General features: G+C 28.4%; 1 protein-coding gene across 1 annotated transcript in view; it reads right to left on the minus strand.

Annotated features, from left to right (window-relative positions):
• Positions 1-1797: 1797 nt before the first annotated feature.
• Positions 1798-26061, minus strand: part of LOC117170049 (LIM domain only protein 3-like) — a 529686-nt gene continuing 505422 nt past the window's right edge. The window contains exons 6-7 of the mRNA XM_033356568.1: positions 4928-5084; positions 1798-1881 (exon numbers count right to left, since the gene is read on the minus strand). Of these exons, the coding sequence (XP_033212459.1) occupies positions 1798-1881; positions 4928-5084 (241 nt within the window). The remainder of the gene's footprint in view (positions 1882-4927; positions 5085-26061) is intronic.

The following is a 26061-nucleotide window of genomic DNA, read 5'->3' on the forward strand; positions in this document are numbered from 1 at the left end:
TAATTGAAATTTGAACTTCTTTTTGTACAATATGTACCTCTATCAAACGTTTTTTACCTGAGTTATCCAAGTTTGAATTAATCAAGGCATAATATTAATATCGTAGATTACAAAAACAAAAATATAAAACGTCATTGAAAATTTTTCCAGAGAAAATAAATCTTTTTTCCCATTAGTCTAATTTTAAAACAATAAATATTATGCTTCTAATAAAGCCAAAAAAATCAAATTTTATCATCCCTTTGTGACCTACGATAAAGTTTCCTTTCTATTTAAAAAAATTATACCGATACGTAAAAGATTGAAGAAAGAAGTTTTTAGTCAAATAAATTTCAAGTTGAAAAAATATTCTTTGTCTCTATTTTATTTTTATTTTTGTAGACCGTAAGGCATAAGGAATAAATGAATTAACATGCATAAATATTGTCGGTCGAAGACAGAATTAATTTGGTTTCAAAACATCATACAATTTAACTATTAGGATGAAAATAATTAATTTTCTATAAATTTAACTACTTTAATAAAAAAAAATTCTTTTTCTTCTCAATTGAGCCATATTAGTCCAATTGATGAAATGAAATTTCATCTATAAATATCGAAAATTCAACTTTGTGATTTAAAATTACAGTTGTTTGTGGATAGAAGATATATTTATTTTGTTCAAATTTCAAATCATTTGTTAAAATGTCCATTATTGCTTCAAAAATCAACTACTTTTTTGAAAATTCATTTTTTTTTTAAAGAAAAATTCGACTTCTTTGGCATGAAAGTCCTGGGTTAAAAATTAATTCCTCTTCGTTAAAAATTCAAATATTTTCAAGACAACTCGTCTTTTCGAATTGAAAATTCGAATAATTGGTTAAAAATACAACTTCTTTCGATTGAATTGAATTTTTTCGTTTTTTGATGTTATGCTTTTCCATCAGGAAAATCTATTAATAATTTTGATGCTAATTTTGTTTGCCTACATGGTCTATAATCTATATTATTTTTAATATTGATTTAACGTTGTGAAAAAACACTCACTACCTGCACTGGGGTTGAGACTATTTGTTATTATTATTATTTTTAATCAATATTTTAAAAAAGTATTGATTATAGACCGTATAGACGTAAAAATTAACATCAAAATTATTAATTCTTTTTTGTTTAAAAATCACACCGTTTAGTTTCAAATTTGTCTACAAAGGTTGAAAAGTCAGCTGGTTGTTTAAAAATTGGTTTGTACATTTTCATCCCTTCAAGAAAAAGTGATAAAGAAGGAGGAGAAGGGGGCAATTTGTCGTCTCTGCTACTCATCAAATGCTGTTTTACTGCTGCTTGCAAAATGCTGCTCCAATGCTACTTGTCAAGTGCTACTCTACTGCTTCTCGTCAAATGCTACTCTGCTGCTATTCGTCAAATGCTGCTCTACTGCTACTCGTCAAATGCTGCTCTGCTGCCACTCACTAAATTCTAATGCTGTCCGGTTGCTAGGGTTGGATGGGGGGGGGGGGGGGGGGGGGGGGGGGGGGGGTGTAACGACAAACTAATCAAGTGATTTATGAGCACTCTTTAAGTGCACACTGATTAGAAAATTTGCATTTATTCGCACCTTGTAGACCTGGGCGTTGCGACGCTCATCAAGGAGCCATGGATCGTTAAGGCATGCGACGGGGCTTGCTTAGTGGGTGAGCTTAATTAATAAGGACACGCGATATCCTACTCTTAAGACGATGGCAGTGCAGTAAAGCATAGTTGAAGCCTCGAGGGACTCCTTTGTTGTCGAGAGGGTCAGGACTGCCACTTTAACCCGCCTTAAGGGGTTATGTCGTCAGGGGTCTTCCTTCGCCTTAGAGCCTCATAGCTCTGACATTCTCTCAAGGAAAACTGATCAAGTCCCTAAATGCAAGGTATGCCCGTAAATCGAGATTCATTACGACCTTTAGCTAATCTTCCTTCAACTTTCTTTCAAGGCAAATTCACCTAAAATTAGGTTCGAATTTTAGGGTTACAGTTTCAACTACCGGAAAACAGAATTAAGTGGCGTGTGTGGGGTAAATCGACAATTTAATATTTTATAATACATTATCGCTTTCTCTGAAATAAAAATTCTAGTATAAGCGACTTCTTTATTTTTTATGAACTTTAAATACTGTTTTAAAAGTTGGTTAGGTACAGTTTTTTGTTTATATTAAATGAAAAGTTGATTCGTATAAGATTAAAATTTTTGGGAATTTTATTGAAAATGAATTGTGAACAAAAGTTCTACTTGCAACCAAGTAGCTAACATTTTTTAATAGCTTCCTTTTTTAATCGAAGTATACAAATTTCCAACCAGAAACGAAATACCTTAATGTTCAGTTGAAAAAACGGATGTTAAAGAGAAAAAAACAATTTTCAAATAGAGGTTAATGTTTAACCTAAATTATCAACCTAGAGAAAAGAACTAATTCTATATCAATGGAGTTCGACTTTGAACTGAGTAGTTAAATTTTCACCTTTAAATTTCTCTTGAACTATTTTAATTTTCAACCAAAATGAACAATTTTAAGGTAAACAAATAAATTGTCAGTCGAAAAAGGTGAATTTTTAACAAAGTATTGTAAATTTCAACTAAAAAATATAAATTTTTATTGAAAAACGGAAAATTTAAGTTTTGGAAAAAGAAAATAAATTATTAATAAATAAGTTCAACTTTAAGCGGCAAACTTAAAATTTCATAAACCCAGGTTTTTATTCAATAATGGCGATAAATTTTAAACCAATCTGATTAAATTTCTCCCAAAATTTATAATTGAATAGATCATTTTTTAACTAAAAATATAGATTTTTAACCAAAAGTATGAACTCAAAACCATCACAATTACTTTTTTGCAAAGAAAAAAACGAATCTTCTAATAAAAAAGAACAACGGAAATTACTTATAAGTTTATCGGACGAGATTTATTTAAAAAATTTTACATTCTCATCATTTATAATTGAGAAAGTAATGGAATCGTATAGAAGCGTATATATGTATGTCGGTCCGTCAGTCCGTAAACACGATAACTCTAAAAAAAAACGTATCAAATCCATCTTTCGCACACTTGTTTAAGGCCCTAAAAGAAAGGATGAGTTCGTTTACCAGACATTTTTGATAAAAATTGAAAAAGTGAGGGCATTTTGAAAATTTTTTAGACTACTTTTTTCTGAATTTGAAAATTCTCTGTACGGAAGTTTATAGTATTAAAATGGGAAAAAAAATTATCCAAGTGACTTTTTTCGGTAAAAAGAATATTCTCAGAGATATAGCATTTTCAAAAAAGTCAAGAGAAGAAAACATTGCTTTTTAAAATCCCTACAAGACTGTCATGACAAAATTTTAGGATTTTCTAGAAAATCGAAAACTCTGATTTTGATTGCACAAAAAATAATCAAAAATTTCATTTTTTGGTCAAACTATGTAGGATACGAAAAAAGGTGAATTGAGAAAAATTGTTATTCTGAAAAAGATCTACAAATTCATTAAGAATTACTTCGTGATAGGACGCGTACTTTTTGTTTTATTCGTGAAACATTACCATTGAAATTAAAAAAATAAATTTAAAAAATCGTGGAAAAAATGACGAAAGTTACGAAAGAAAAGATTCAACAAAACTTGTTTACATTAAAATACTGGAATCTAAAAGAGATATTTTTGATAAAGTTTTATTCAAGCATTCCAAATGCAAAGAATAAATATCCGAGCGCGAAGCGCGAGGTATAATTATGTCCGAATGTAAAGCGTGTTTTTCTTTTTTTTATCCTTGATTTATTTTCTCGGACGTTAAAGGCTATTTATTTTTTATGAAACAGACAAGTTATAATCAGAAATAAAATAGTTTCATTTTCAGTTTAAGCAAAGCCTTAAGCAAAGAAAAACAAATTTTAAATAAGTAGACGGGTTTGCAAAAAAAAGTTTCTTTAACTGAAATTATGAATCATCAAAAAATTAATAAAATCTTAAATAAAAAAAGAGAACTCCTTTACCAAAACCCAATACAAATATATAAACAACAAAAATTAAATTTTATCCGAAAATACTTTGAATTTTTAAACCAAAAAGATGATTTTTTTACAAATAAGTTAAATTTTTGAAACAAAAAAATGAATTAAAAAAAAACTTTTATTTTACACTAATGGATAAAATAAGCAAACAAATAGAAAAATTTAACGAAAAAGATGAATTTTCAACAACAAAAATTTTGTATAATAAGAATAAATTTTCTACACAATGATTAATTTTTGAACCAAGTAATAATATTTTCAACACAAAAAATAAATTTTTAAATTCAGAAATGAATTTTTTTACTTTAAAATATTTTTATTTAGGTTTTCGTAATTAAAGTATTGATACAAGTTTAATCAATTTTGGTTAGAAAATTTAGGAACTTTTCTGGCGTATTAATATAATATATTTAATATTAATATAAGTAATAACAAATTGTTCAAAAAATTATGTTTGTTAAATGGAATTCATTATTAGCGTTCTTAAACTAAAAAGCTAAAATGAAATTAAGAAGTTAGGAATAAACCGCGACTTTCTAGCACTATTTTATAAGAAAATTGTTTTTAACAATAATAAATTGTTTAAACAATTAACTTAAACCTAACATTATCAAATGAAAGCAACAAAATATGTAACCAAAGGGGTTTTCTTTGGGAGGCTAATGACACATTTATGGGGTTGATATTATCAAAAAGTCATAGTAGACGATTCTGAGTAAAATTTCCAAATAAATATTTTTTGCCTAGAATAAATACATCTTAAAATGCACTGGGCATGCGGAACCACCAAATATTAGTTTAAAAAAAAATCATTCTCGTTTGTTGATTTAAACAAATCTAAGGAATAAATGCATGACACTTCAAAAAAATAATTTTTATAAAATTGATCAATTGGAAAAAAAATTATAAAAAAACTCACGGCTGCTGCAAGGTGAGTGATTCGAGTCTTCATATGCGCCAAAGTAGCATTCGCCGGCGGATGGAGTGCCATATTCGCGAAGACGAGCCTTTCCTCGTAGTCGTATTCGCAAAGAATTTTATTCTCACACAGGTAGAATCGGTCGCCGACGCAAAATCTGAAACAGAAATAAAAAGTCGAATTAATAATCGTAGGGATGGGAGGTAATTTTTTTTTTATGAGATTCGACTTGTTGGGTGTGACGCCAGACAGGGAGAGACTCCGACGGCAAGGTAGGTGGGACAGCAAAGTGTGCTAATTCTCTTTAAGACCATTTTCCGTTCTGCTCCGCCGAGGAAATTGCCGAGAAAATAAAAACAAGAAGCAAAACCACCCTTCTTCCTGCTATCAGCAATCTTTGAGGTCCTTTAAATGCAAACTTCCAGTCGATTTGCAGAAAGCAACATGTCTGGAGATTCCAAAGAAAGGTTGTCGGACTAATTTAAAAAGTACTCAAATTTAAATTATAATTTTCAGATGATAGTGAATTTTCACATTACGAAAAATTAATTTGCATTCTATAATATTCTAGGATAGATATATAGTTGTCAAACAGGTAAATTGTTTTTCACTTCTTTTTTAAACAAATTCTAAATATTATAAACAATCTAATTGTTTAAATAATTTTTTTTCTATGATATGTCCAAATGTGGAAATTCATTTAGAAAGGCTCTTTCGGCATTCCGTGATAGTGGAGGGGATATAAACAATGTTTTATTGATGAATTGTTCACTATGTGTATTTCTCTAAGGTCGAAAATATTATTTTTATTTTATTAGGTTTTACTTAACATTATTATACATTGAATTATTGAAAGCAGAGAAAAAATTTATAAACATTCTATTTGTTTAAATAATAATTTTTTTATAGATTTAAAAATTACGAAATGGTGCTTTATTGAAGTATCCAGGATTGTATTTGAAAATATTTTCCGTTTCATACATTTGTTTATATTGTATTCCCAATTGTTTATCACAATTTAACTGTTTAAAAATCAATATTTGTTTATAATTGGAAAACTACCTAGAGATAAGGCTGAGCCGAATCCAAATATGTTTCTTCTTTTGATAAAACAAATACTTTTGTTTAAATAAGTTCTTCAATTTTTAAATCTATATGTATAGCTAAACTCAGGGTCGTAAAAAGACTCATAAAGGAAGAATCTTCAACTAAACAGTTAACATTTCAAGTCAGAAAGACGAATTTTTTCGAATGCAGTTACATTTTTGACAAAAAAAAGTTGACTTTAGTCAATAGCAATAAATTTTAAAACAAGAAATATGATTAACAAAAAAGTTGATTTTTTTTTACAAAATAGTTGAATTTTTAAGCTAGGGAGTTTACAGTCATTTTTACAGAGTTTACATTTATTTTCAAATAAATTCTTAAATTTTCAAGCCAAAGACGGACTTTTTAGAAGATAGTTTAATATTCAACAAAAAAAAGTTAATTTTTAATCAAAATTGAGGAATTTACGACCAAGAAATATGACTTTTCTATTATGAACAACCAAACAATTGTTTATTTAAAACTAAACAAAATAACGAAGAATAATTTTTTACCAAAAGAAGAACTATCAACCATAAAAATGACTTAAGCAAAATAGTTGTATTTTTAACAAAATAAATAAACTTCTATCCAAACTATTGATTTTTTTTACCAAATATCTGAATGCTTAGCCTACAGAGGTGACTTTTAAAACAATAATATTAATCGTCTACCGAGACAAGAATTTTCAACAAATTACGTTAGTTTTTAACCAAATAGTACAATTTTTAATCTAAAAAGAAGCCATTTTTTATTATTAGTGATAAATAAATTATCAATGCCAAACGATGAATATTACAAAAAAAGTTCAATTTTCAACAAAAAAATTACTTAAGCAAAATAGTTGTATTTGCAAAAAAGTAATTAAACTTTTGATAAAAATGTTGATTCTTTTACCAAATATTTAAATTTTCACCCTGAAGAGATGAATTTTCCAACAAGAATACTAATTTTAACAACAGAAAAAATTTTGAACAAAATATGTGAATTTTGAAGCCCAAAAGACAACTTCTTTAGAAGATACTACAATTTTCGATAAAATGGTTCACTTTAGACCAACTGTTATGAATTTTTAACCAAGAAAGATGAAATTGCAAGCAAAAAAGAGCAATTTGTTATCAGGAAGGAAGAATTAAAAAAATTTTTGAATTTTCACCTAAAAAATATGCCTTTAAAAAGATAATTGAAATTAGGCTAAAGTCATTACACTTTGACAAAAACTATTGAATTTTTTCCAAATAATTTAATTTTTTACATACACAGATCATTTTTTAACCGAGAACATTAATTTTCTAGTAAAGGACAAATTTTCAACAAAATACATGAATTTTCAACCTAATAGCTGAATTCTCTAGACAAAAATACAACATTTATTAAAGTCAATAAAATATTCGATAAAAAAGTATGTTTTCAGCCCAGAGTGATCAATTTTCAATCAAGAAAAATGATATTTCTATGACGAAAGATTAATTTTTAATACAAAAAAAGTTTTTTATAAAAAAAATATGAAGATTGAACAAAAACAAAGGAGTTTGACAGAATATTTAAATTTTCAACCCAATAATTAGACTTTCCACAAAAAAGTTGAATTTCTTTACAAATATCTAAATGTTTAACCTACAAAGATGAATTTTGAATCAAGAAGATCAATCATCTAGTGAAATACCAATTTTTAAGAAAATAAAAAAGTTTCTAACCAAATAGCTGAATTTTTTATTAAACAAGTTAAGTTTATAATCGAAAACGAAATAGCTCAATTTTATATTTAAAAAACTAATTCTAAACTAAAGAAAGAACAAATTATTAACTAGTTAAATTCTATGAAAAACGAAATTGCAAAAGAAGTTCTATGCTTAACAAAATAGATGAGTTTTTAACAAAAAAGAATAATCTTCTATCCAAATACACGAACTGTAAAAAAATATTCAAGCTTAAAGTTACAAAGTCAAATAGAAGAATTTTCAACAAGACAGATAATTTTACAGAATGAAAGTAAAAAAAAAATTCATCAGATTTGAAGTTTTCTAAAAAAAGGCGTTATATTTAAACCTGAAATGTAAATTAAAAAAAAAAGTTCGTTACCAACTATATAATATGATAAAAATATGATGCATTCATTTTGAATAAGAAAACCTTATTTTTAAATATCAATTTTTAACCAAAAATAGAATAGTTTTCGTTTTCGTGAAGAAACTTAATTCTGGATTTTTTTTAAATTTTCTAAATTTGAAATATTATAGGATATTTAAAAATATTCCAAGGAAATTCAATAGGTTTCCAGAGTTTACAGAAATTTTAAAAGATTTTATTTAGCCTCTAAAAATATTTTCTTGTTTTTTACGAAATTCTTAAGGATTTTTAAGATGATTAAACAAATTTCAAAGGAATTCAATCATTTTTAGCGAAAGATTCTTATCATTTAAATGAGTTTAAAGCTGTTTCATGTTGTTTAAAATATTGTTGAGTAATTTAACAAGATTTTTTAAGATTGTATAGGACCTAAGTTTATTTCAATATTTAAAAATGTTTTAAGGGATTTTAAAGGCTTTCAACAACACAACTTGAACGTATTTCAAGGGATGTACAACAATTTCGAAAGATTTAAAAGGTTTTAAGAAATTTTTTAATGTTGCAAATTATTTTCGAGCATTAAAAAACGTTTAATAAAAATATTGTAAAAAAAATAACTACAAAAACAAAAATCCCTGCTTCTCTAAATCTAACGACATATTGAACAGGAGGTGAAACTATCTATAAAAAAAATGCTTAAAAATGTAAATTGAAACTCACTTTTCTGTTTCAAAATTCGACAGATGAATTTGATAAGAAATTTATCTTTTAACAAATGAAAAGTGCATTTTATAAAAATGAATTTCCCACGAAAATGAACTTTTGAAAATTCAGTAGTCAAATTTTCAACAGACGACATGAAAATCTAATAAAAAAATCAATTTAAAAATCATTTTCGAAATATGACAAAATTTTTGATTATTTTATGGATGTCAAAATCAGAAATAAGCGTACAGACAATTTATTACGTTTTCATCCTTAATAGTGAAAGGTACTACATTTACATCAAATTTTCTTGTAAATAATTGGACAAATTCGAAAAGTGAAACAAAATTTACTTATGTAAATAATTTTGTATTATTAATAATACTTTTCTTTCTTTTCTGAAATACTTTGTTACATGATTCGTATTCTCTCGAATAATCACATAACCTTAAATATTTTCAAACGAAAACTCCGGCTATACTTACGCGCAGCCTTGAAAGTTTTGAAAGTATCATTCCACGAGCCAGAAAAGGGATTGGTTTTCCACTAATCACAGACTGTTTCCAGTTTTCGGCCATATTTATTCTCGAAAAACTTTAGACACTTCATTAAAAGAAACGCCATCTGTCGCATTCCTTAGGTTATCAAAACTACATTTAAAATAAGTTTAATACTTTCTGAAATGGCTTTCGGCATTTTGATTGGCTGCTTCAAATACTGCGACATTATTTAGCCAATCAGAATACCAGATACCATTTTCGAAAGAATGAAACTTAAGTTTCACGCGATTCCAACAACAGGATGGTTAGAACAGATAGAATTTCGGTCAAAGAATTTTTAGTTTATTGTCTCATTCGACGGAATGAAAATTGTCACTTGGTGATTCGAAAAAACAATGTTTAGAATAAAAATAAATTTGGAAAATCAATTATTATACCAGTAAACCACATACCTCTCGAGATAAGCGTGACTCACATGGTTCTGACCTCATTATATCGTCAGCATTAAGGAGTTGACAGAAAATTTATCAGGCCACCAAAGGGGGGGGGGTGAAGATCGAAATTACGTAAATTTAAAATTAGAATACAAAAATATCTTCGACCAGAATTCCAAAGCAGTAAGGAATCTTTGATTCTTCTTATCTTTTTCGTTTCTTTCTTTTCAAGAACTTTAGTTCAGAAAAGGTCTGACGCGATGCGGCGATCCATTCGAATTTCATGATGCAGCCATATAGCTGGGGCTCGTTTCAAATGCCGTAAATGTTTAGTATACCGCGCAGGTGCGGAGGTGCTGAAAAAATCACGTCTGCATTTGCATAAGCGCCGGAATAAACCACTCGACAGAAATCCCGACATAAACCTAAACAGGATTCCACCACGGGACACAGCGTCCGCTGAATACGGAATGGCCGCGCGCGGGTATCTGCCTACCACCGCTGAATACTTTTATTTTTATTATTCGCTACCAAGTTACAGCGCGATACGCGTATTCGTATATTTACTCTCGCAATTTTTCCCACTTCCGCTTTCCAAGCAGAAAATACTCCCCCTCTATTTTGCATTCTCATTTTTATCTCTTTTTCAATCCTAATGCAGTTGCTTCAAAGTTTAAATAAAAATAAAAATCCGCCTTCTCAATGGAAGTATGCAAAAAAAAACAGGAAATAAACTTCACATCAATTTCCAACGAAAGATTCAACGCAACAAAAATTAACCTTGTCGAATAAGCTTTACACGAAACTGAAATAATTTCGGGTTTTTAATATGTTTCGCAATAATTTATCTTTGAAAAAGCGTCCTCTGCTATGTACTTGATAGTGTTGCGGAGAACAGGAAATTATGAATGATATCGGTCTGGAAATCAGGGCACCAGGTTTTTTAAAACATTGTACTTATTACACTTTTATTTTAAGTCTATTCATCTTAATTTCAATTCTATTTGAGCTCAAAAATTTAAATATTTACGAAAATTTTCATTTGAAAATTTCGAGATAAAATTAAAATTATGTTCTCATGAAATTTGGAATAACTTTTATTTTTGAAAAAATTTTATGTGTAAATGTTTACATTTGTTGGGTAAAAATTTTAAGATTTTAGGTTTTAGTTAAATGTCTTTTAATATCCTCTTTTGTTAAAAATTCGTCGAAACTTCATCTGTTATAGAAGAAATTTCATTTTTTGTAAAAAAATCAAAGTTTTGGTTAAAAATCGTTCTTCTTTAATTGATAATTCAACTAATTTGTTTAGAGCATTTGGTTGAATCGCTTTGTTAAGAAATAACTTTTTTTTAAAGGTTTTACATTTTAAGTTGAAAAATTATCTCGTTGGCTAAAAGTTTAATTATACTGTTGAAAATTAATCTTTTTTAATTAAAAATGAAATTACTTTGGTCAAAGTTAAAGCACATTATGAAAATTGAATTTTTGTAATGAAAATTGAATTTTTGTAAAGAAAATTTGTTTTCTGGTTTAAAGGTTAAACCATTTAGATAAACTTTTATTTATTTTTTGAGTGAAAAATCTTTATTCGTTGGAAATTCGTCTTCTTGGTTTTAAAATTATTTTCTTTTGATGTGTAAATTTCAATTTTTTGATTGAAATATAAACTATGACACTTTTTCATTGGCAATTGGTCTTTTTAGATTGAATATCGAACTATTATGTTAAAAATTCACTTATTTTGTTAAAAAGTTATCTTTTAAAGTAGAAAAACCTTTTTTTGTGGTTGAAATAAATTATGATAATACATTTGAAAATTTTTAATTTGTATATAAAACACAGTTTTATTCCACTTATAAAATATTTTATGGTAGAAATATCATAAGATTGAAATGGTGGTATTTGAATATTAATGATTTGAAATGAAAAATTAGTCGTAAAATCAAAAAAATTTGAAAATGTTACGCGTCGTTAGATAATTAATGATATACTGCTTTGCATATTTTCAATTCCTAAATAGGTCTGAGCTAGAAAATTATTTATATTCGACCGTTGATATAACCTGAAGAATAAAAATATTGTTAAAAATCATAAATTCTCTTAGGTTCTTTTAAATTCTTCTAAATTCTGTCATATTCTCAGTTATATAACCTGAACTTAAATTTTTGGGAATTTAAGAACTTTAACATTGAGCGTCGGGGTTCGAGCATGTATGAACTGCATAAGCCATGGCGTAATCTTGAAAGACGTAGACGATGGTTGTTGTGTCAAGTTCTATACTTACATTCAGACTGGGTCGACTCCCATTGGCGCGTGTGATCACATATACTTTTGTAGTTATCCACCTTCTTGTAGATGGCTCTACTGTGGGGGCATAAGTAGGGGTAATATTTTCTAAAAATATCTTGGCGCCGCCATTCTAGTGTTCGTTCAGGTTATGGTTTCGTCAACAAACTTTAAATTTTGCTAAGTTCAAAAAAGCTGTGTCTCGCCGTACGAAGTGAAATCAGGACATTGAAAAATAAACAAACTTAAAGTAAATTGAAATGTTTGTGCTGTGCCTGGATGTCACTGACTTCACTTCACTATTGTAATGCGAATAAATAAAATGTTGAAAAAAGGTTACATTTCATGTGTTATGCAATTCTTCGTTTATTGGGGAATTATTGCAAAATTGTACAAATTTATGCCGAAAAATGGTACAGGATCAGTATTTACACATTTTTCGTCTTAAATTTGCGTAATTTAGAATTAAATCATTTATTTTCTCTAATTTTAATTCATGCAACACATTCAAATAATATACACATTTAAGTGCACGAACACATGGATACATTTTAGTTTTCCACCTCCTTGTAGATTGCGCTAGTGTCGCTATAAGTGGTCAAACGTGCTCATGGGAGTCAAACCAGCCTGCTTGCATTTACGAAAAATACATCTTTAACAGACAAAAATTTTTTATGCAACCAAATTTTACTTCAGTTTTTCTGTGTGGTCAATCATTTTTCTTTAATCAGCGGCTATTACTGCTCGGATTATATAGAAGTGGAATAAATAAAGCGTCGTCGAACATTTTGATCCTAGCTATTTTTTACCTTTTTTAGAAACTCATTCTAGAAACAAATTGCTCGGACACGCTTCTCTTTTAGAATCTTCAGACTGATGTCTTTCACACCTGACTCGAATTTCAATGTAGCGTCCTTTAAATCCTGACGAAATGATTCCCAAGGATTTATTCGGGCGCAATGTAAAAATGTATATTGATCTTCTTTATACTGCTGTTTCTGGTTTCCGTTTTATTCTCCATAAGGTGGTATATATTCTGCAGATTCTCAAAACCGAGGAAAGATCGAGTTTTAAACCGTCAATAAAAGGAAAATGGGGGATGTTAGATTTTAAAGGCTCGCGGGGCCCAACTCGAGGCGACAGTTGGTACAACAGTATAAACCCGGCAGTATCCTTATTTCTCTAATACTGTAATCCGAGCACGTCCACACCACAGTGCTCCTGAAAGCATATCCTGCTAGATAAATTATTCCCAAATATTGGATTCTTTTCCCTAAGCTCTAACTGGATATTAAAATAATAAAAGGGACAGTTGGAATTTAATTAAGTAAATGATGAAAACAGGCAATGGATTAAGCCAACACCAATTTTTTATTTTTGTCCGAAATTGGTCGTTGAATTCTTTGATTTATTTTTAAGCAATTCTCTGCATGAATTTGAATTGATTCTTTGATAGAATCAGAAAAATTTGAAATTTGAAAAACATAATCTTATTTTAAACTTCAAGCATATTCACTGTCTTGATCAATGTGAAACCTGTGACCCAGTTTATTCGATTTCAGTATTCGTACTGCTCAATATTAACCAATTATGTTTTAATTTTTTTTCAGTGCATTTTGATTCAATTTTTGTGTTCAAAATGAAAATATTTGTTTCTGTGTCGATTTATGCCACTAAGGGACTGTACTTAAATTAAGTAAAATCTTAAGGGGGGGGGGGGGCGAGACATTTTTTCATGATTTCTCAACTTTTTAATTATAAATTTTATTATTTGGTTGAAAAATGAACAATTTCCTTCAAGACATCCTTCTTAGTTGCTAATTCAACTGTTTTTTTTAAATTCATCTTTTCGGGTTGAAAATTCATTTTCTTCATGGAAAATTACCCTTTAGTTTAAAATTCATATTTTGTTGGTAATAAGCCAACTGAAATCTGCTTATATAACAATTTGACTCTCTTTTTAAAAATTTTCTTTTTTGATTTCAAACTTTATTTGTTTTAAAATTTAGGATATTTAAATAGGAAAACAATTCAATGTAAAATCCCTTTTTAACGTCCAATAATCAAATTGATAAAAAGAATGCCTGAAAATAAAGTCAAGAATCTAACGACCAAATTTGGGCAACCACCAAAAAATGTTCCCCTTGAAATCTGAAAAAAAGGAAACACCCCCCCCCCCCCCTCAAAAAAAAAGAAAAAAAGAAGAAAAGAAAACTACCTACCCCTACCTTGGACGAAAATAAAAAGGAGGAAGGAAACATGAGAAGGCAACCAACCAAATCCTCTTCCTTCTCCTTTTATTTCTTTCGTCCTCTTTAAAAAAAATTAAAAATTTTAAAATTAAACTTTTTTTTTAAGTTTTGCAATTTTATTTTAAAATTCACCTGCCTTTTAGTGTTACAAAGAGAACTCAAATCTTTTCTGGACGAAACTTCAACTTGTTTTTTTTTCTTTTCAAATTAAAAATTTGAGTCTTTTTGGTTGAAAAAATTCGTCTTTTTTGATTGATGATTTGATTTTTTTCGTAGAAACTTATTTTTTTTTGACAAAAAATCATATTTTGATATTGAAACGTCTACTGTCATCTTTTCTGCATAAAAATTCAACTTTAAAGAAAAAGAAAAACTCATCTTTTTTGAGAGAAATTTAATCTTTTTTATTAAAATACAATTATTTGGTAGATAATTCAACAATTTTTTTAAAAAGACTTCCTTTTTAGTTAAAAAATTTGTCTTCGGATGGCAAATTCAATTTTGTTTGTAGAAACGCCTTTCTTGTTTAAAAATTCATATTTTTTTCTTTGAAAGTCAACTCACTTCTTTTTCAACTGAAAATTCGACTATTTTTTCGAAACTGTATCTTTTTGATTAAAAAATTAATCTTTTTTAGGAAAAATTTCCATTTTTTATGAAAATGCAACTTTGTGGTTAAAAATGATTTTTCTTTGTTGAAGTATTCAACTATTTTGTTTGAAAGATTTGGTTTTTGTTAAAAATTCATCTCTTGGGTATAAATTTAAATACTCTGCTGAAAATGTATCATTTTCAATTAGAAATTTAACTACTTGGGTAAAAGTTAAAGCACATTGGTAAAAACTAATTTTTTTATTGAAGTCATCTTTGGTTAAAAGTTTAATTGTTTAGTGGAAAAGCCTTTTTTTGTTTAAAATTAATTTTGTGACTAGAAATATAAATTTTTTATTTCTTTCGAATCGATCTTTTTAAATTAAAAATTCGCTTTTTTTTTGGTAACAAAATAATGTTTTTAGTTTCAAATTTTATTTTTGAAGAGTAAAAATGCATTAGTTTCGTGGAAAATTAGTTTTTTGCTGAAAAATCATATTTTTTGTTTGAAAATTCAAGGTTTGTAAAAAAAAATTCATCTTTGGATTTAAAGTTTAAGAAATTCAGATAAACTTTTATTTCTTTTTTGAGGAAAGAATCTTTATTTGTTAAAAATTCGTTTTTTTGGTTTTAATATTATTTTTGTTCTGTAAATTTCATTTTTTTCAATAAAATATAAACTATAAAACTTTTTTGTTCGGAAATTATTTTTTTAGCTTGAAAATCCCACAATTATGATAAGTCTGAAATTATTTTGCTGAAAACTAAAGTTTTTAAAAATTAAAAAAACATCTTTTACTCGGCAATTTCTCCAGGTGTTTTTTACATTTTTGAAAAAAATAATTATTTAAACAATTATATTATTTATAATTAAAAAAAAATTATTCAACGATTCTGGTAAACATTTCAGAGTTGTTAAGTGAAAAATAACATACCTTGAAGTATCATTATTGAAAAAAAATTTTAAACAATGCAAAAAAGTTAGTTTAAACATTGCTTTTGCCCTCTCTATGCACACAGCTTTACGATATCCCATGGCGCATATGGATTTGATTATTTATCCTTCATTATAAAAATAACCAAAAATCCAGAACTATCTTCACTTTTTCTTTAGGCCTTTTGATTTTTTTTATAATGAAGGATAAATAATCAAATCCATATGCACCGTGGGATATCGTAAAACCGTGTGCGTAGAGGGGACCAAAACAATGTTTAAACTAACTTTTTTGCATTGTTTACATTTTTTTCATTCATGATACTTCAAGGTATGTTATTTTTCACTCAACAACTCTGAATTATTTACCACAATTGCTAAATAATTTTTTTTAAATTATAAGCAATATCATTATTATTTCATTTTTTATTCAAGGTCGAATTTTCAAATCTATATGCATAGCTACCTTTTGGGTCGTTAAACATGTCAATATTTTATTTCGGATCTTGAAAAATGTAGAAGTTGGTCAAAATTTTTTTTCTAATTTAAAACTATTTTAGAAATGTTTTCCAAACTTCTAAATATGTTTTAAAATGAATCGATCTTTTTCTACAATTTTCCTTTCACTGTTAAAAATGTTTGGAAATCTACAACACTTCTACAATGCTTCTACACTACAAGCGTAAATTAAAATTACAAAAGCGGCATTGGAATGACGAAATTGCAATACAGGTATTCAATTGTTGTAAATCGTGAAGTGACCATTCAGAATTCCAATACATGTACTGGAGCGTTTATAAGACGAAAATTTTACACAAGGAAATCGCGTAATTAATGGAATCACGGAATTCACCGAATTCAAGAAATTCCCGAAATTCATGATATTCAAGGAATTACCAACATTCAGGAAATTCATCAAATTCAAGAAATTCATTAAATTCGCGAAACTCATGACATTCACAGAATTCGCAGAATTTAAGGAATTCTAGGAACTCGTAATATTTATAGAATTCACGGAATTCAAGAACTTAAAGAAATTTACGAAAATCACGAAATTCAGTGAATTAAAGGAATTTGCCAAATGTATGGCATTCATAATCTTCGCGCCATTATGTAATGAAATACATGGAATTAATGAAATTCACCGAATTCATTGAATTCAAGGAATTCATGGAATTTATGGAATTCACAAAATTCCTGGAATTTACGGACTTTGCGGGATACGCTTAATTTATTTAATTGATGAAATTAACGAAATTCATGGGATTCTTGAAAGTCATGGAATTCGCGAAATTCAAAAAATTCATGGACTTTATGGACTTTGTGAAATACGCTCAATCTATGTAATTTATGGAATTAACGGAAGTAATGGAATTCACGGAATTCACGGATCTCCAGAGTTCATAAGATTCATGAAATTTATGGAATTCGTGAATTTCACCAAATTTATGGAATTCGCGAACTTTGCGGAATACGCTTAATTTATGTAATCTATGGAATTCACGGATTTACGAAATTCATGGAATTCATTGAATTCATGGAATTCGAAAAATTCATAGAATAGAAGAAATTCAAGAAATTCATGGAATTTAAAGATTTTACGGAATATGCTTCCTGTATGGAATTCAAGAAATTCGCGAAATTAACTGTAATCATGGAATTTACGGAATTCAAGAAATTCACAGAATTCGTGTAATGCCCGAAGTTTGTGTAGCGCCCGGAAAGTTTATGAAAATGAAAGAATTCATGAACTTTAGGGAATTTCGAAATTAATGAAATTTAAGGTATTACCGGTATTCATAGAATTTTCAGAATTCGTGGTATTTACGGAATTCAAGAAATTTACAGAATCCACGAATTCCATACATTACGTAAAGTCCGTGTATTCCATGAATTCCCTGAATTCCGTTGAATCTATGTATTACGTGATTTTCATAAATTTCGGGTACTTTATGAATACTGTGAATACCAGCTTTTCCATTAATTCCAGTATTTTCGTGAATTCCGTGAATTTTCGAATTCGATTAAATCCATTAATTTCGTAAATTTCCTCAATATTTCTAATTCCATGAGTTCCCTGAATTTTTTGGATTCCGTAAATTCGTTGAATTCCTTTCATTTTTTTGGTTTCTGAATTTCCTGATTTTCTTGAATTTCGTAAATTCTACAAATTCCATGAATTCCTTGAATTCGTTGAGGTTCGTGGATTCTATAAATTCTTTGAATTTCTTAAATTCTGTGAATTCCGTAAATTGTTGAATTCCATAAATTTCATTAATTCTGTAAATTTTTTACATTCCATGAATTCTTTGAATCTCGTGAATTTTTGGGAATTCTGGACATTCCGTGAATTCCCTGAAATCCGTGAATTCCAGACCTCATATGAATTCCTTTTATTACGTAGATTCTATCAAATTCACGAATTCTTTAAATTCCTTGAATTCTATAAAAAAGCGCATTAGACACTATACATTGACAATAGTTTTGGCTACATCCCAATTTTTTTTCCAGTAATTAGAAATTCGTAATTTTATGAAAAAACTATTAAAAAAATAAGATCACGTCCCTTTGCACATTATAATTATTATTTTTATAAGAAGTTTATTTTTCATATAAAATTATCAACTTAATAATTATTTGGTAGAAGTCTTAGAGATGACTGTAACATGAATAAATCTTTTCTCCACAAAAACGTGTAGAATTATATGAAATATTGTTCTAATTTATTAAATATTTTAGGACAAAATATCAAGAATTTATAGAAAATTTACCTAATCTACATAGAAAATCAAATATCTTATAGCGGTCATTAAAAATTTCAACAAATAATTTTTTTCGTGTATATCACAAGATTTGCTTAGTCATAAATGAGTTACAATAACCCAGAGGGAAAACTGAAAAACTACCATTGAGTATAAGAACCCTAATTTCCATGTGGTCATAATTCTTTCTCACGTCCTATATGCGTGGTTTCTTTCTTTTTAGATTAAAAAATGTCGCCTTTTCGAGAAATCGGAACATCGAGCATCAACGCCATAAAAAGCAATGCTCCCTCGTAACTGGCTACGATAAGTACCACGATGTGAACTAAAATCGATCCAGGACATAGAATCGAGTCCCATAAAAAAGAAGCATTAGAGGTAGGGTGCTTCTGTATAATGGTGTTATGATTTCGAGCAAAGATACGTGTCGTGTTTCGTGATAACGTGGTACCACAAATGCTAAACGCTTCAGACATTAAAGCCTCGAGAAAAATCATTTCATCAGAGTAGATCACTCTCAGACATTCTTCTTCCACAAAAGATTTTATTTCTGTTATAAATGAAGATGCTGTTATTTTATTTTTAACTTTATGTATTAGAAATTTTTGCATTATTCTTACAAGCATTATGACAAGACACACTTAAATTTTACTTTTTAATTTTTACAAACTCCACTTATCAAATCGATTGGATACCTTGTTTGCACGGTTATTTCGGACTCCAATAAGAAATTTCATACCTATAATGCAATACCTATGATACCCTACCCTTCGAGTACACACTGGGTCATATTGACCCTGTCGCCAACTTTCACCGACTACAGTTTCTGTAGCGTGCCGAGTCGTCAGTCCTCGTTAAGAAGCAATTGAGATCGAATCAGGGTCAAGGTGACCCATGTGTGTACCTTGCGTCGAATTTATTCAAATTTTGATTTGTTTGAAATTAAAAGAAAGTTCATAATAGTGCGTATTGATTTTCTTAAGAATCTAGAACTTTAATTTTTAAAAAATGTTGTTAAAAATCGGAGGCTTTAGACCCTTTCTGACAGTAAATTTCAAATTTGCATCGCTGTAATTCTAACCTTTCATTCTCAAAATTGCATAGGGACCGTACTTTTTCCCCCCCCCCCCCCCCCCCCTCTTAAGGCACCTAATTTTTAGTTTCCGAAAGTTTTATGCTAGTTATTGCTAGTAGAATTAGGCAGGGTGCCCGAGAATTTCATTTTCAATATCCCTGATTTTTCCTTCATTAATTGTTCATTTTCCTTGATCATTAATATTTAAATATCAGCATTTTAGGCTTTTAATATTTTTAAACCGTAATCTTTTATGAACGGTATAAAACAGTATGTAAAATATAACTTAAATATTTTAAAATACAAATTGATTTAAAAAAAGTATATTTTCTATTATAAAAATAACTCTTCAACAAAATAATTAAATTTTGATCATAACAGTTCAATTTTCAGTCTAAAAAGATGAACTCTCAACAAAAAAGTATTATACTTTATATTTCATTTAAATAAGATGAAATTTATACGAGAAGGAAAGAATTTTAAATTTAAAAAGAATATTTTTCAACAAATAAATGTTTTTGACTAAAGAAAAGATTAAAGTTTCTGTGAATTGCTGTACTTTCAATTTCCAGCAAAAAATAAATTGACGCATTTTCAGCCAACATACGTGAAATTTCAAGCCAAGAAAATTATTTTTTACTAAAACAGAAGAATTTTCTAATAAAATAGATAAATCTTAAAAAATTGAAAAGTTTAATTTTCTGTTACAAAATTCATTTTAAACAAGAAAAAAGCCTTTTCTGCTAAACAGTTAAACTTAAACTAAAGGCATAAGTCTTAATGAAGAAAAAATTACAACGTAGTTTAACTTTTATAATTGTAGTTGAATTACCCATTAAAAGATTGCCTTTTAATAAAATAGTTAAACTTTAAGCCACCGAGATGAATTTTCTGATAAAAATATAAATCTTCAAGAAAAAAATTATTCCTTATCAAAGTGATGCAGCCAAATCATTCGAACAAAATAGTTGATTACTCATTTAAAGAGGAATAATTTTTAACAAAAAATTTTTTTTATTTAAAAAAATTGATATTTCTACTGAAACAAATAAATTTTGTAATCAAAGAAATTGTTGAGTTTTATGTTAAAAAAGAATTCAGCTTACTTTTCACGATGAAAACCTGATTTTTTAAACAATATATAAGTTTCTACAAAAAAATTGAATATTTAATTTAAAAAAAAACAATTTATTTTCAACCAAAAAGGATCAATTATTAACAAAATAGTCCAATTCTCTAACAAATAGTTATATTTTTATTCAAGAAAGATATAATTTGTACTAAAACAGATGCATTTTGAGTAAAAAACAAACTTAGAGTTAAAACGGTAAAATTGCAGTTTTATCCAAAAAAAGATGTCTTTTATTCAGTAAAGACTTTGGTTCATTTTTCAACACAAAATATAAGTTTTAAACAAAAAGTCAATTTTCTATAAAATATTTAAATATTAAACAAAACAGTAGAATTTTCAACCAAAAAGTATGACTTTTTAACAAAATTGTTGAATTTTCAACCCTCATTCTAATCCAAGAAGCATGTAATTTCTTCTAAAATAAGTTAATTTTAAGGTCAAAAAGACAAGCTTTTAAAAAAGGGGCTTAATTTGCAACCGAAAAGGTGAATTTTTATTCAAGATAGATCAAATCTCTTCTAAAGCAGATTTTAACCGAAAAATATGACTTTTTAAAAACCTTTCTAAATTTCCAACCAGAGTTGCATTTTTATTTAAAAAAAAACGAAAATGTAACTAAAACGGGTAAATTTTAAAATCGAAAACACAAACGTTAAAAAAAGAGGTACAGTTTTCCACCGAAGAGTTGAATTTTTGTTCAAGATCAACAGAACAGTAGAATGTTTAACGAAAAAGTATGACTTTATAAGAACATTGTTAATTTTTAAACCAAACATTTGCACTTTTATCCAAGAAAGGTGGAATTTCTCTTAAAACAGGTGAGTTTTTATTTTTAAAAAAATCCATAAAAGGTTGAATTATCTTCTAAAAAAGAGATAGTTCTCTTGGCAATACCAAGATATAAAATTTAAACAAAAATTAAATTTTCTGTGAATATCTACATTTTCAACAAAACAGCAAAATTCTTAACCAAAAAGTATGAATTTTTTAGAAGATTATTAAATTTTCAACCTAACAATTGCATTCATGTCAACAACAAAAAATTAGAATTCTACTAAAACAAGTGAATTTTCTCATATTTTTAACAAATTTAAAAAAAAGAGTTGAATGTTCATCTAAAAAGATATTAATTGAATTTTCAACAAAAAGTAGAAATTTTAAAAAAGTAAATTTTTTAACAGATAGTTTAATTTTTAATAGAACAGTTCAATTTTATTCTACGAAAGATGCATAATTCATATTAAATAATATAAAATTTTTAATCAAAAAAGCAAATTTTCAGAAAAAATAGTTTTCATCCAAAAAAGGTTTCAGTTGAGTTATAAGCAACGAAATATTAATTTTTAACAAAAAGTTAATTTTCTACAAAAACAACTGCATTTTTAACCTAAAAAGACACATTTTTAACAAAAAAGTTCAATTTGCAACCAAAAAGGATGCCATTTCAATAAAATAATTAAATTTTCAAGGAAATAATAAAATGTATAACTATAAAGAAGATAATCTGCAGCATAAAGTTGCTGTGAATTTGCAAAAATTACGTACCTGAGCCATTTTCTTATTTTGTAAAAGATCACAAGTTTCACATAACCAATTTAAGTAACAAATGAATATTTCAATTCCTCTCTCTTTGCAGAAAAAATTAATTTTTAATTTAATTAAATTTTAAATTGCTTATGTTTGTAAAATTAGGAAATGAAAATTCAGGAATTTGATCTAGCTCTTTTTGCGCTTGGATTTACTGCTAATTAGAAAATAAATAATAAGAAAATCTATTCAGTCTCGAGACATGGCACCTCTCCTTAGTAGTTAGAGCACCAGAAGTTACCAAATATTTAATCAACGGTGCATTTTCTCTCTTGAGAAGGTTTGATTGAGAAGGCTTTGCAAATTTGAAATTCTCCATGACAAATACGGGAAACCCCAAACGGCAACACTTTGGCGTGTTGCAGGGAACTGGTTGCTCGAATAAACTTCGGCTAGATCAGAAATTCGCGAAGGAGGAAGCCGAGAAAGCCTCAGCTTCTCTTGAGGATACCGACGTAGTTGGTTCCGCTCCTACTCAATTTGCATCAAGCCGTAGAGAGACAACGGGGTTTCCCCTCACCCTCCTCCTTAGCCCCCCTCCCACGCCAACAGAGTCTAACGCGTTTAGCAGAGACTCGAACCCCTAATCAGATCTTCCGCCGGCAAGGTAGCAAGGAGGTTGGGGCTTTGCTAGGTCTAAGGTGCTGCTAAGTGTGAAGTTAATGGAGTCAAGACGTCGTCCTCTTCGGCTCAGAATAGACGACGAAGACCGTTTTCATCATTTATGTGTTTCTCGAAGCCAGATATTCCAAACTGAATCTGTAAACACTCAAAGACGGTAATGGAAGAGTCTGGCAAAGTCTCTCAATTTTATCTTTGCTTCAACGAACCTTTATATTGATTGAATTGCAATTGCCTTTAGGCGTTCTGTAATATCCAGATGGTTCCATAAATGTTGTTTTTTATCTCTCTTCAGGAAATGAGGATACTGAGGATACATTTTAAAAATTTTGTTAAAGCAGGCGACGTGCGCCTACAAACAAGGTTTTTGATCCTAAACTATTCTATTTTATTGTTCTCTGCCCTTCACTTCACTCGTTCCTCTTTTTTCTGGCAATTTCTCCTGTACTTCCCCTCCTCCCACTTTCCTTTATTTCTCCAAGAGCCCTTCTCTCCTGTAACTAATACTATCTTTATCCATATTAGCCCTTCCCCTTCTAAACGATTCTACTGCGTTCCTAATCCTTCTCTATTCTCTCCCTCTTTCCTATCGAATTCTTTAAATTTTCCTCTCACTATTCTTTATACCCTACCATACTTAACTCTCCTCTTTCCCCTCCAACCCCTTTGCTATCCTTTTTTTTCCTTTTCCCCTCCCTATTTCCTAGACTTTAGCATATTTAATTCTTCCCTATTCCTTCTAATCCATTTACCACTTCTATCTTCTCAACAACTTTATCTTTACAGAAAAAAAATAAATACGGATTAACTTTGGGGTAAAAAAGTTGTCCGTCGCCATGTTGATTTTCAAAAGAGAAGTGTCAATGGATTTGAACTTTTATTTCAAAAACAAAATTCAATAAGATGACGCATTGAAATTTAAAGCTTGATTAAAAGAAATTAATAATATAAGGAAAACTTTTCTTTTCAAGCGTATCGTTTATTTAGAAATTATTTGGATTTATTCTAAAATACCTACAAATTCTTAAGCAATTTTTTTAGAAAATGTTTTCAATAGCAAAAAGAAAATGCTCAAAAAATTTTTAAATGTGTTCTTAGAATATAAATTAATGAAAAAAGATTTATAGCCTATTAAGATGTCTATTTAAGTCTTGACTGAAGTTTTATTTTTACTTTCCTGTAACCATGATTGTTTATTTATTTATTCATTTTAATCTTGTTGCCTCTCTTAGTTTTATTTTATGTCTATTTTAAAAAAGCTCAAAAAGGAGTTAATCTTATTGAAAATTGCTTTACAGTATTCAATCTGTACTTATTTGATTTAGTGTATCTGACCCTTTATTTTCTTTTATATATTTTCATATGAATAATCTAAAAAAATATTTATTTAAAGAAGCTGTAAAAGGGTGAATCTTATGGGAAACATCTTTTAGTAGTCAATCAATTTTTACACTTCTAATTTTATTTTATCAGGTTCTTTTTAATTTGTGGAGAAGATTTGTTATTTAAGATTCTTTAACTTCTGAACTTTTTAAAGGATACAATTTGTTTTTAATTATTCAGTTAATTTTGAAAATACGAATTAAGAATTTTAAAGACTTACTTCTGAGAATTTCTTTGCTTATTTTATCGTTATAAAAAGATTTAGTTTTATTGCATATCTTTTCAGATTAATTTTGAAAATATTCACTTTTAAAAGATCTGAAAAAGGGATTAATATTATAGAACATTTTTTCCGAGGGGGGAAAATGAGAGGGGAAGGGAAATGAATGGCTAGGAAATTGGCGGGTAAGAGGAGAGGAATCAAAGACACTCCCCTCCCAACACTTCCCCTCACTCAATATTCTTTCCCCTCTCATCCCATTTGAATGAATGGCAAGGAAATTGGCGGGTAAGAGGAGAGGAATCAAAGACACTCCCCTCCCAACACTTCCCCTCACTCAATATTATTTCCCCTCTCATCCCATTTCCCTCACTGCCCTACACTCTCACCCCACCAACTCCCTACCATATCATCATTTCACATCTCCCCTCACTTTCCCTTATTTCCAACTACTTCCAAACTTTCTCTCACTTCCCATCGCCCTACTTCCCATTTCCTCCCTACACTTCCCATCCTTTGAAAAAAATACGATGGACATACAAAAACCTGACCGAAACAATAAGGTTTTCACCCAGGGCTGCTAAACCCTTAAAACGTCTGTTTTTAGGACTATGTATTATCAGATAATGTGTTATTCTATAATTAAATTTTTAAACAATTATACAAATCGTGTATTGCTCACAGATTGAATAATGTTTTTTTTGCAATGAATCATATATTACTTTTTAATAAAACCTACGTACCAAGTTTGACTGCTGAATAAAAATTGACAATTGTTTAAAAATATTAATTAACAAATGCGTTATCGGGCTATTTTTTCGGATTTAAACTTTGATCTTTTAATGCAATCAACTGTTAATAAAACTTTGATGAAGATTTACTATTCATATTATTATTATTATTATTATTATTATTATTATGATTATTAATACAAATAGCAATGGCGAGTCATTATCAATGGGTTTTAAAAAATTTTTTTAATTGGTTTTAACAGTTTATTTCATTAATAGAACAAAGTGTAAAGGCTGAAGAATAGCAAAATAATGTTTTAATTAATTAAGTTTATATAAGAAATTACAAAACGTTACTGACCCATAGCAAGAAGCCATTGATAAATAATTGGCTATCGTTTCTTACAAAAAGCTGACTTTTATGCATATAATTACGTCCTATTGTTAGGTAATATACGATCGAGTCTGTGAAAAAACTTTATTTATTTTATCGTCAATACCAGATATGGATAATTTCTTATAAAATCACAAATTATTTATAATTTTTCATTATTTCGGAAAAACATTCCCATTATAATTTACTCATTTGTTAATCAGAAATTAATTAAACTTTCAAAAACGTTTGAGTGGCTGCATAAAATATTTTTAAATATTTTCTTCATGTTTTTTTTACATATTTTAAACCATTTTCAAGTATTTATAAAAAAACCTGTAGTGTTGAAGAGCCAAATTTTTATATTTTTTGTTAAAAATTATATATAT

This window comes from Belonocnema kinseyi, chromosome 3 (assembly GCF_010883055.1).
Source record: "Belonocnema kinseyi isolate 2016_QV_RU_SX_M_011 chromosome 3, B_treatae_v1, whole genome shotgun sequence".
Classification (NCBI taxonomy): Eukaryota; Metazoa; Arthropoda; class Insecta; order Hymenoptera; family Cynipidae; genus Belonocnema; species Belonocnema kinseyi.